This window comes from Otolemur garnettii, unplaced genomic scaffold (assembly GCF_000181295.1).
Source record: "Otolemur garnettii isolate 467f Iridium unplaced genomic scaffold, OtoGar3 scaffold00108, whole genome shotgun sequence".
In the NCBI taxonomy this organism is placed as follows: domain Eukaryota; kingdom Metazoa; phylum Chordata; class Mammalia; order Primates; family Galagidae; genus Otolemur; species Otolemur garnettii.
The window spans coordinates 5,657,519-5,668,604 of NW_003852503.1; the positions used below are offsets into that span (position 1 = coordinate 5,657,519).

The 11,086-nt window shown below is 47.5% G+C and overlaps 1 protein-coding gene across 1 annotated transcript; it reads right to left on the reverse strand.

The window, feature by feature from the left end:
• Nucleotides 1–430: 430 nt before the first annotated feature.
• On the reverse strand, nt 431–10,727 carry FOXR1 (forkhead box R1). Its single transcript, XM_012809571.1, has 6 exons — nt 10,594–10,727; nt 2,944–3,018; nt 2,593–2,840; nt 2,137–2,360; nt 970–1,208; nt 431–505 (listed from the first exon to the last, which is right to left on the reverse strand). Exons 1-6 carry the CDS (start codon nt 10,652–10,654, stop codon nt 477–479), a joined length of 876 nt encoding a protein of 291 aa, XP_012665025.1. The 5' UTR covers nt 10,655–10,727; the 3' UTR covers nt 431–476.
• Nucleotides 10,728–11,086: the final 359 nt, after the last annotated feature.

Sequence of the window (11,086 nt, forward strand, 5' to 3'; positions counted from 1 at the left end):
TCTTCCTCTCCGCGAGGAAATGCATGGTGTGGCTACGCAGATATGCTGCATAGCCACGCCCATCACTAGGTCTTATTATTGGGGTAGGGCTTATATTTAACAAATGCATAGAAATCCTGCTAGGGCTTATTGTTTGGGAAAGTCTTATTTTCAGGGAAACACGGTATAGCTGACATCTCTCAAGATCACCTTCATAACCCAGAAAAAAGGAAGTATCTCCAGAATCTTGAAGGGAGCTAGGTATTTCTCACCTTTGAGGAAAGGAAATAATGGACTCCCTTTGCTGCATACCAAGGAAAACTGCCTCACGCCTCCAGAGCACCTATCAGCTCTGAGGGCATCCCTCTTTCACCCCTGAACTCCACCTTCACCCTTAGCCTCATCCTCAGAGACTCCCCCATCACCCACACACATACACACACAAGGCTGCTGAGCGTAACTTTAATAAGGCACAGGCTAACTGTTGCTTCTTGGAGTTAAAGGTCAAAGAGGAAGGGCATCACATCTGTAAGAAAGAGAGAGTCAAAAGGAGTGTGCTTCACACCTGCTGTTCCCTACGCCTGGATGCCCTCTCATAGCAGGTGAACTACTTCTCACTCAAGGCTCAAATGCCACCACTTCTCTGAAGCCTCCCTGACGTGCTCCAGGGAAAGACAAAGTCCCCTTTGGACACCTTTATCATTGTGCTTTTTCACACTGTTGGTCACCAGTCCCTAGGCTTCTGGGCTGTGAGTAGGACCAGTTGCACCTCAGTTGTTTGCCCATCAATTCCTTGTACAGCAAAGTCCCGCGCTTGTGGGGGAGATCTCACCTCAGGCCGGCATCACCCAAGGGTCTCAGCCCACTGCTATTCTCCCTGCTTCCTACAGAAGATGCCCCCCATGGCGTGAAATCCGCTTGTACACTCAGCCTTGGGTGAGAATCCTCAGGTCCCCTCCCCTCAGGCTCACACACAGCAAGGCCTCACACCTGGCTGGCTCATGCACTGCTGGATACTTTCCAGCCGAGTGGAGGCCAAGGCTCGGGCCTCCTCCTCGAAGCGGCGGTGTCCCTCCTCAGTCAACTTCCAGAGGCAGGAGCGAGGCCGTGTTTTGGCCCCACCTTGCAAATTGACTGGCACTTTCTCAAAACTGTCTCGGAAGCAGAGATTGTGACGGATGGTATTCTTCCAGCCTTCTGGAGCCGTCCGGAAAAAGGGGAAGTGTTGTCTGTGGACAGCAGGGAAGACAGATAAGGAAAGCATGGTTTCCTTGGGGGACACCCTAACTCTTGGGTGTTCTGTACTTCTCCAGGGGCTGGGAGCCTCAGCCCTTCTCTCGAGGTAGATAATGACAAGTAGACCTGGGATCTTTGCTGACTGAATAGGTGGCAAAACCACCTGGGGCACTGCTCATGTGACTCCTCCCTTTTAAGCCCAGTTTATTGCCCCTAGGCCCATTTTTCTCCCTCCCTCTGAGAATTTGGGACTTGGGTCACAGGATGAATGAAGCAGAATCAGGCCAACTAGGTGCTGTAAGAGGAATCCTAGTGAAGGAGGGACACCACTTGGCAGCTGACATTGGAGACAGTGGGTTCTTTACATAACTGGGGAAGGGTCTGAGCACTCCATTATACTCGTGTGGACAGGACTATCTGAGCTAAGGATAAATTTCTTCTCAACCGGGCTCTGCTGGCCCCTGGGGATACAGGGAGCTGTGCTAGGCAGTCTAGCCCTAGCAGAAGCAGGTGGGAAACCAGATTTTATACTGGTTAATCTTGAGAGGAATGTTGAAAGAAACTGTTAACCTGACAAAGAAAACTAAGCCAGGGGCGGTGCCTGTGGCTCCAAGGGGTAGGGCGCTGGCCCCATATACCGGAGGTGGCGGGTTCAAACCCAGCCCTCGGCCAAAAAAAACCCCAAAAAACTAAGCCATACAACAGGATGGCGTTTTTAGATGTGAACAGGGGTAGGAGTAGGCATACCCCTGTACATATGTGGGCACATGTGCACCTGGGAAACACAGAACTAGGATGCACGTATCCTTCCAGAGGGGGAAACTGAGTCAGCAGCCCAGGGCCTGGGACAGATAGGAAGGCGTCCGACCTAGGGCCCTGGGCCCCTCCCTTCTCCCTCCTCACAGGGCCCCCGGCACATACCGAGTGAAACTGTAGATCTGCTGTACGTTGAGGCCACAGGGGGAACTGTTTCTTAATGCCAGGGCAATTAGGTGGAAGTAATTGAGAGGGGGCCGGGACCAGAGCATCCCCGCCTGGCTGTTGGTTTGCCGAAGCCTCCGACTCTGGAGGGGGGCCCTTTTGTGAGGGGACGGGAGAGCCACAGAGGAGCCGTCATCTTGGTCCTCAGCCTCCTCTTCTGTGAGCTAGAGGAGCACAGAGTAGGAACTGGTCCTGACTCCTCAGCCTCTACTCCAGGGTGCAATGACAGGAAGGGGTAATGGTCTAGGGCCATCATCTGGGCTTTTCCCCAACCCAAGGTGATTTGTGAACCCATTAACCTTTTGCTACCCCTAAGAAAACAGAACTCCTATGTAACTTCCCCATGCCCACCCCATCTGCTGCCCAAACACAGCTTACAATCCCACAAATTCATACCTCCAAATTGTTGGGGGGAGAGGCAAACTGCTTCTGAGGGGGACACTGCTCGCTGGAAGAAAGGGGCAGCAATTCCACCCCTGTGGCCTCTAAGCCATTGGCATCTTCCTCCTTCTTAGGTGGCTGAAGGGAGGGGAGGCCACTTGCTAGATCCTCCCTCTTACTAGATTCTGGGACCTCCAGCTTTCCAGGGGGAAACACGATGTTAGGGTTTACCCACATCCACAGATTGGGCTCAATTTCTGGACCTGTGCAGAACAAAAACAGATTGTGTGCCACAGCACACTGGCTTTGAGTGTCCCTGGTATTCAGCCCAGGGCACAGACCCATGTGGGAGAAGTCATTACTCACCATCTTCATCAGCGTTGGCTTTTTTTTCTAGGGGTAATTTTGGTGGGTCAACTATTCGGAGTTTATATCTTGCAACTGGCAAAAAGACAGAAGACAGTCAAAACATTCTAGGATTTTCATTGTGACCCTAGGGTCCTGGGCCTTGAGGCTTCTCTGGAAAAAGATTGTGGGCCCTGCCTGGGGGTTATGACATCATCTTCTCCGGGTTTTCCCTTTACCTCTTCCCATGCTCTCATTCTCTGTGTTCGTTTCCTCTCACACCGAATATACTGTCCCCAAACAATCTCATGCATACCTGTGGCTTCAGGGACTATAATTTAAGGCTCAAATCTTTAACTCTAGCCTAGATGTCTCTGCTTGCCCTTAAGTAGAACTAGTTGTCTTTGTTTGAGTAACCCACAGACATTTCAAACTCAATGTTTCTGAAACCAGATTCCATCTTCTTGCTCTTCCTACTGTCTTAGCAGATGGCACCACCTTCCCCCTGGCTGTTTTGGGGCAGAAACCATTTTTTCCTCTCACTCTCTCCATTGAGTGTTATACAGATAGATGAATCTATAATTTTTTGTTTGGGAAATAGCATATTTTTTTTATTTCCTTGCTTGTTTCTTTTTGAAGAGCTTAGTAATTAGAAAGGATGCTCATTGTGTTGCAATGTTCAACAGAGAACTAGATAAAGGAAAAGTAGAAAAGATGAGAAAGGCAAAACTATCATTATGTGTAAGGAAAAAATGATTAACATAGAAGATCATGCTAAAATCATTACACAAATTATTGGAACCAGTAAGAATATAGCAAGTTTGTTGGATATAAGAACATACTAATCAGCCAGGCACCATGGCTCAGGCCTGTAATCCTAGCACTCTGGGAGGCCAAGGTGGGTGGATTGCCTGAGCTCAGGAGTTTGAGACCAGCATGAGCAAGAGCTGAGACCATGTCTCTACTGAAAAAAAAAAAAAAAAAAAAAAAGTCAGGTGTTGTGGCCAGAGCCTGTACGTAGTCCCAGCTACTCAGGAGGCTGAAGCAAGAGGACTGCTCAAGCCAAGAGTTTGAGGTTGTGAGCTAGAATGCCATGGTACTCTACTGAGTGTGAGTGACAAAGTGAGACTCTGTCTCCAAAAAAAAAAAAAAACTAATCAGTAAGGCTCTTTTATAAACCAGCATTAAAAATGAAGAATGTTAATTAAAAAAAATATACTCTTGACAGGTGGCACCTGTGGCTCAGTGGGTGGTCGCCAGCCCCATATACCGAGGGTGGAAGGTTTGAACCCGGCCCTAGCCAGACTGCAACAAAAAATAGCCGGTCGTTGTGGTGGGTGCCCGTAGTCCCAGCTACTCGGGAGGCTGAGGTAAGAGAATCCCCCAAGCCCAGGAGTTGGAGGTTGCTGTGAGCTGTGATGCCACAGCACTCTACCAATGGCAACAAAGTGAGACTCTGTTTCAAAAAAAAAAAAAAAGAAAAAATATATTCTTGGCTCACCACCTATAACTCAGCAGCCAGGGTGCCAGCCACATACAGGAAAGCTGGCAGGTTCGAATCTAGCTTGGGCCTGCCAAACAACCATGACAACTACAACCAAAAAATAGCTGGGCATTTGGTGGGTACCTGTAGTCCCAGCTACTTGGGAGACTGAGGCAAGAGAACTGCTTGAGCCCAAGAGTTGGAGGTTGCTGTGAGCTGTGATGCCACAGCACTCTACCCAGAGCGACAGCTTGAGACTCTCTCTAAATAAATAAATAATAAAAATAAAAATATACTCTTTACAGGCTCGGCACCTATATCTCAGTGGTTAGGGTGCCAGCCAAATACAATGAGGCAGGCGGGTTCGAACCCAACCCAGGCCTGCTAAACAACAATGGCACCTGCAACAAAAAAAATAGCCAGGTGATGGGTGGCGCCTGTGGCTCAAAGGAGTAGGGTGCTGGCCCCACATACTGGAGGTGGCAGGTTCAAACCTGGCCTCGGCCAAAAACTGCAAAAAAAGAAAAAAAAAAATAGCCGGGTGTTGTGGTGGGTGTCTGTAGTCCCAGCTTACTTGGGAGGCTGAGGCAAGAGAATCACTTAAGCCCAAGAGATAGAGGTTGCTGTGACCTGTGATGCCACGGTACTCTACGAGGGTGACATAGTAAGACTCTGTCTCAAAAAAAAAAAGAAAAAAATATATATGCATATATTTATACTATTTATAATAGCAATCAAAATTATGAAGTATCTAGGAGTTAACCCATGAAAGAATGGACTAGACCTTTCTAGGGAAAAAAAGGTAATCACCACTTAAGAACATAATCCCTGGTTATCTAGTGGTTAGGAAGACAAAAAAAATCACAGAGGATTTGAACAAAGACATAATACATATTAGAAAGATGCCAGTCATCCTTAAATTCAGCAATAAATTTTATGCACATACTATAATATATAAGAAAGGTTCTACATAGTAAAAAATCACCATAAGCAAAAAATAAAAATAAGCCAGAAAAAATAATTATCTCAAGGTTCTCAGTTCTAATATACAGAAAGAGTCTACAAATCAGTAAATAAAAGGCCAACACAAACTTACAAATGGGCAAAACATACAAGTCAGCATTCAGAAGGAAGGAACACGTGAATGACAAATAAGATGTTACACTTGATCTTAGCCAAAAGGCCAAGAAAGGATAAAGATCCTTAGCCTTATTAGTAATAAGAAAAGCACATGGCTCGGCGCCTATGACTCAAGTGGCTAAGGCGCCAGCCACATACACCTAAGGTGGCAGGTTCGAATCCAGCCCGGACCCGCCAAACAACAATGATGGCTGCAACCAACAAAATAGCCTGGTGTTGTGGCGGGCGCCTGTGGTCCCAGCTACTTGGGAGGCGGAGGCAGGAGACTCGCTTGAGCCCAGGAGTTGGAGGTTGCTGTGAGCTGTGATGCCAGGGCACTCTACCCAGGGGGATAGCTTGAGGCTCTGTCTCAATAAAAAAAAAGAAAAAAGAAAAGCACATAAAATAAGGAGATACCACTTTACACCAATCAAATAGACAAGAATTATAAAGACAGATGATACCAAGTGTTGTGAAAGATGAGTGAAGAAATAGAATCTCTTTTTTCTTTTTTTTTTTGAGACAAAGTCTTCCTTTGCCACCCTGGGTAGAGTGATGTGCCATCACAGCTCACAGCAACCTCAAACTCTTGGGCTCAAATGATTCCCTTGCGTCAGCATGCTGAATGGCTGGGAATACAGGCACCTGCCACAAAGCCCAACTATTTTTAGAGACCCGGGTATTCTTGCTCAGGCTGGTCTCAAACTCTCAACTCAGGCGATTCACCTGCCTCAGCCTCCCAGAGTGCTGAGATTACAGGTGTGAGTCAGAATCCCTTCTTATACTGTAGTCCTGTCTGAGTATCATCTGGGACAGCCACTGTGAAAAGCTATCAGGCAAGGCAACAATTTACCACATCTTACCAGCTACTCCTCGGTGTGCCTATCCAAGTTAATTTAGGAGCTCATATACTAATCAGTCTTCACTCTTACTGTCATCTGCTGATAGTAATGGTCACTCCCCCTCATTTAGCTTACGGTGTCACTCTCCTCAGCACTTCTCGTGCCTTATATCTTGGCTATTTCTTGAACTCTTCTCCAAAGATTTTGCCTTCTGCCCTGCTTTAGACAATTCCTCAGTCAGAACCTAAACCAATAACCTCAACCTCTCCATAACCTCATTTATGCACCACCACCTGTCTGTTCCACAATCTTCCCCTCTCCTGGGTCATCAATTTTTGTCATTATCGGATCATTCCCATCAGCATTCAAACATGCTGTTGACTCTCTCATCCCAAAGAACTTACTTGCTGCCACTTTCTGTAGCAGACCACTCCTATTACTCCTACTCTTAAGGAAAATCTCCTTGAGAAAGGATCACCTATACAAGCAGTCCCCACATTACAAACATCCGATTGACACATGACTCACACTTACAAACCAAGACAATTGGACGTAATTGGTAAATGCACCTGTTCCAGTGTAAGGACAAATTCAACTTAAGAGCAAACCTACAGAACCCATCTCATTGTAACCTCGGAACTGCCTGTACTTTGTCTCTACTTCCCTTTCTTCCATTCTTAAACCCTCTATCAGGCTTCTCATTCTACCACTCCAACAAAACCACTCACCACCTCTGCTCTGCTAAAAATCCAATCTCATTCTGCTCACCTGACCACTCCATCCATGAAACACTTTCTTTCTTTTTTTTTTGTAGAGATAGAGTCTCACTTTATCGCGATCGGTAGAGTACTATAGTGTCATCGCACAGCTCACAGCAACCTCTAAGTCCTGGAGGTGATTCTCTTGTCCCAGCCTCCCGAGTATTTGGGACTATAGGCGCCCACCACAACGCCCGGCTATTTTTTTGTTGCCGTTTGGGCCGGGTTTGAACCCACCACCCTCGGTATATGGGGCTGGTGCCCCATGAAACATCCTTCACTTGGTTTCCAGGACACCACAGTGACACTGTTTAGATTCTCAAAAGTCTTTCTGGCTAATTACTGCTCTTCTTTCCAATCTCTTTACAATGGAATGCCCTATTCTCACCACTCAAAAGTCTACACATACGGTCCACACCTCCCTTCCAGAACTCCAGGCTTATGTGTGGGTCATTATAAAAGTCTTGAGATACAGAAAAAGTAAGAAACACAAAATCGGCTCGGCTCCTGTAGCTCAAGCGGCTAGGGCACCAGCCACATATACCAGAGCTGGCAGGTTCGAATCTGGCCCGAGCCTGCGAAACAACGACAACTACAACCAAAAAATAGCCAGGTGTTGTGGTGGGTTCCTGTAGTCCCAGCTGCTTGGGAGGCTGAGGCAAGAGAATTGCTTAAGCCCAGGAGTTGGAGGTTGCTGTGAGCTGTGATGCCACAGCCAGGGCGATAGCTTGAGGCTCTTGTCTCAAAAAAAAAGAAGAAACACAAAATCCCCACAAACAGAAACAAAGCCTTCTTAGCAACACTGATAAGCCGAGCACGTTGAAACCTGCACATAAATCAGAAAGGACACAGTCAACTATGATACTTGGAAGTGAAATGATAGACCATAACACGGTCTGTCTCAAAACTTTTGTAGTGAACTACATATATCCAACAGCCTGTAACATCTCTCCTTGGATGTCTAATGACTCTAACTCACCATGTGCAGAAGAGAACTCTTGGTCTTCCTTCCTAATAATCTGTTCTATAAGAAGCCTCTCCACTCTCAGTACAGGGCAACATGATCAGCCAAAAATTTAAGAGTCAGTATTGCTCTGTCTTATACCACACATCCAATGCATCAGCAAACCCAGCCAGTTCTATTTTCTCACCACCAACACTGCTCCTATGCTGGTCTAGTCTATTATCTCATATCTGGTCTAAATCTCATCTGTCTACATCTACAGTGTGCCCTCAACACAACAGCCACTCTGGTCTTTTTCAGATATAAATCATGCAGGAACAGCCACATAACTTGTAGGGCCCTGTGCAGAAAACATGGGGTTCCGTGTTCAAAAATTGTTTAAAATTTCATTATAAGACAGCGATAGCAGAGCGTTAACTCAATCACAGGCACCTATGGAACTTTGTAGGTCATACACTCAGGATGCAGGCCCTGAGATGATGTCACTCCCTCTGCTCAAAACCTTACAACCATGTCTCATTTTATTTAAAGTCAACCCCAAAGTCCTTAAAGTAGAAGACAAGGAATTCCTGCTCTTGTTCACACCTTTCCTAGCTCTCTTATTTACTATGATCTAGCCTTAATGATAGCTGCTTTACTATTCCTCAGATACCCCAGGCACATTCTTTCTCTCTCTCTCTCTCTTCTTTTTTTTTTTGAGACAGAGTCTCACTTTGTTGCCCCGATAGACTGCCATGGCATCACAGCTCACAGCAACCTCCAACTCTTGGGCTCAAACAATCCTTTTGCCTCAGCCTCTTAAGTAGCTGCGACTACAGGCGTCCACCACAACACCCAGCTATTTATAGAGATGGCGTCTTCCTATCGCTCAGGCTGATCATGAACTCCTGAGCTCAGGCAATCCACTGGCCTTGGCCTCCCAGAGTCCTAGGATTACAGGCATGAGCCACTGCTTGGGCCCAGCACATTCTTGAGGACTGTTCTTTTTGCCTGGAGAACTTTTCCTCCAAATAGCCTCTGGGCTCACTCCCTCCCCTCATTCACCATTTTGCTTAAATAATTATGTTCCCTACCAAGTTCAATGTGACCAGCCTATTTAAAACTATAGCTGCCACTACCTCCTTCCCCTATTCCTGAGCACTCTTATCCAGTTCTTTTTTTTTCTTTTGGTAGAGACAGAGTCTCACTTTATCACCCTCGGTAGAGTACCATGGCATCACATAGCTCACAGCACCCTCCAGCTCTTGGGCTTGGGGGATTCTCCTGCCTCAGCCTCCCAAGTAGCTGGGACTACAGGCCACCACAATGCCCAGCTATTTTTTTTTTGTTGTTGTTGTTGTTGTAGTTTGGCCGGGGCTGGGTTTGAACCTGCCACCCTCAGTATATGGGGCCAGCCCCCTACCCACTGAGCCACAGGCGCCACCCCTCTGATCCAGTTCTTTTCCACCATCATGTATTATCACCTTGCAGCACACTATATAAATCTACTCATTTATCATGTAGATTATCTGACTTCCTCCGGTAGACCATAAGCTCCATGAAGCCATGTCTGTTCAGTTCACTGCAGATGGTGAGTGTCTACAACAACGCTGGGCCAACTGGAGGTGCTCATACCTATTTCTTGAATGAACGAGCATGTTCATTACCGTGAATTATGGTGGCAAAGAGCTGGAGGCAATCTAGATATAAGAAAAGTTAAACCGTAAAAGGCAATATATGTAGATGATGGAATACTACACAAGTCAGAAATAATGAACCAGATGGCCTTTAGCAACACCAAAACAATAGCTCTAAAAAAACAATGAGTGAGGAAAACAGACATTAAAGGAATTAGGGTGGAGGGGTGGAGGAGGTAACAGAGTAATAGGGTGGAGGTTGAAGGGGGAAAATGACTAGAGTTAATATTATCAAGGACCTTGCCAAGCAGATGGCAAAAGTACCATGAATGGAGGGGTAGTTACTACCTCAGCTCTTGACACCTTAAGTCTGAAAGAAAAAATAAAATTTAAAAGACCCGGATGGTCAGTTACCCATTCAGCAAACCTCCAGCACGTCTGTGTCGGGCAGCGTGTAAGAGGTGAGGATACAGCCGTGAACAAATCCGATAAACATTTTTTCAAAATGCGTAGTATGGCAAATGGCGATAAGCACGGAGCAGAAAAGGCCTGGAAGAGGCCTAGAACGTTCTTGGAGCGAGCGACTCAGCTCCGGTTGGTTAGATTGAAAGGCACGGATTTTTAGGTGAGACCTTTGCCCTCGGGGGGTTTCCAGTCGAGGCAGGAACCAACCACCCCTCCCGACTGGAGTCCGCGAGTGGGTGGGGGGAGGGGGCTCCGGGAACTCAGCAGCAGTGGGGTCTGGGGGGGTAGGTCCCCGAAGCCAGCCGCCCACCCCGGCAGCTGGGGTGAAGGCTGGGGGGGTCACCGTGGCCCCGGCTCCCGCGAGCCCCACCCCGGCTGCCGACACGCCCCTCCCCCACCCACCGCGCCCACCCGGGGCACTCACGGTTCTGCTCCGCTAAGGGAAGGTGCGCGGTGGTGAAGGCCAGAAAGGACTCGTTCCCCATGTCCCAGTCCAGCAATCCCGGGACCTGGCCATGGAGGCTGTCCCAGAAGTCGAGACGTTCGAGTTTGAGGTCCACCTTCAGCGAAAGGAGAGACCCGCGCGGGGTGGGAGAGGCGGGAGACTAAGGTTAGGCCTGGGAAGTACTTCCTCAAATGAGCCGGCTCAGATTGAATTAGGTCGGGCGCATCTCAGGTGTGGAGGGTCCCATTTGACGCCTTTAATCGTCTCTAGACTCTGCCCGACACGTCTTTCCTCGATCCCTGCCCTTGTATTTCGGGATTTGAGGACCTTGGGGGCTCAGAAGAGAGGCATCCCAGACCATCTTCCCCTTCTACATTTGCACAAAACTCTTATTTGGAACAGACAGTGATCCCATGAGAGTATTAAGAACTGTTTTCTAGAAGTTCTGGAAGGTTTCATGGCTTATCCAAGA

Excerpts from the sequence above, each read along its gene's own strand:
- FOXR1 (XM_012809571.1), bottom strand. The coding sequence starts at position 10,654 with ATGGGGAACGAGTCCTTTCTGGCCTTCACCACCGCGCACCTTCCCTTA. Across the intron at positions 3,019-10,593 it reads TCCCTTAGCGGAGCAGAACC|TTGCAAGATATAAACTCCGA; the intron begins GTGAGTGCCCCG and ends TCTTTTTGCCAG. Across the intron at positions 2,361-2,592 it reads CTCCCCCCAACAATTTGGAG|CTCACAGAAGAGGAGGCTGA; the intron begins GTATGAATTTGT and ends GTGCTCCTCTAG.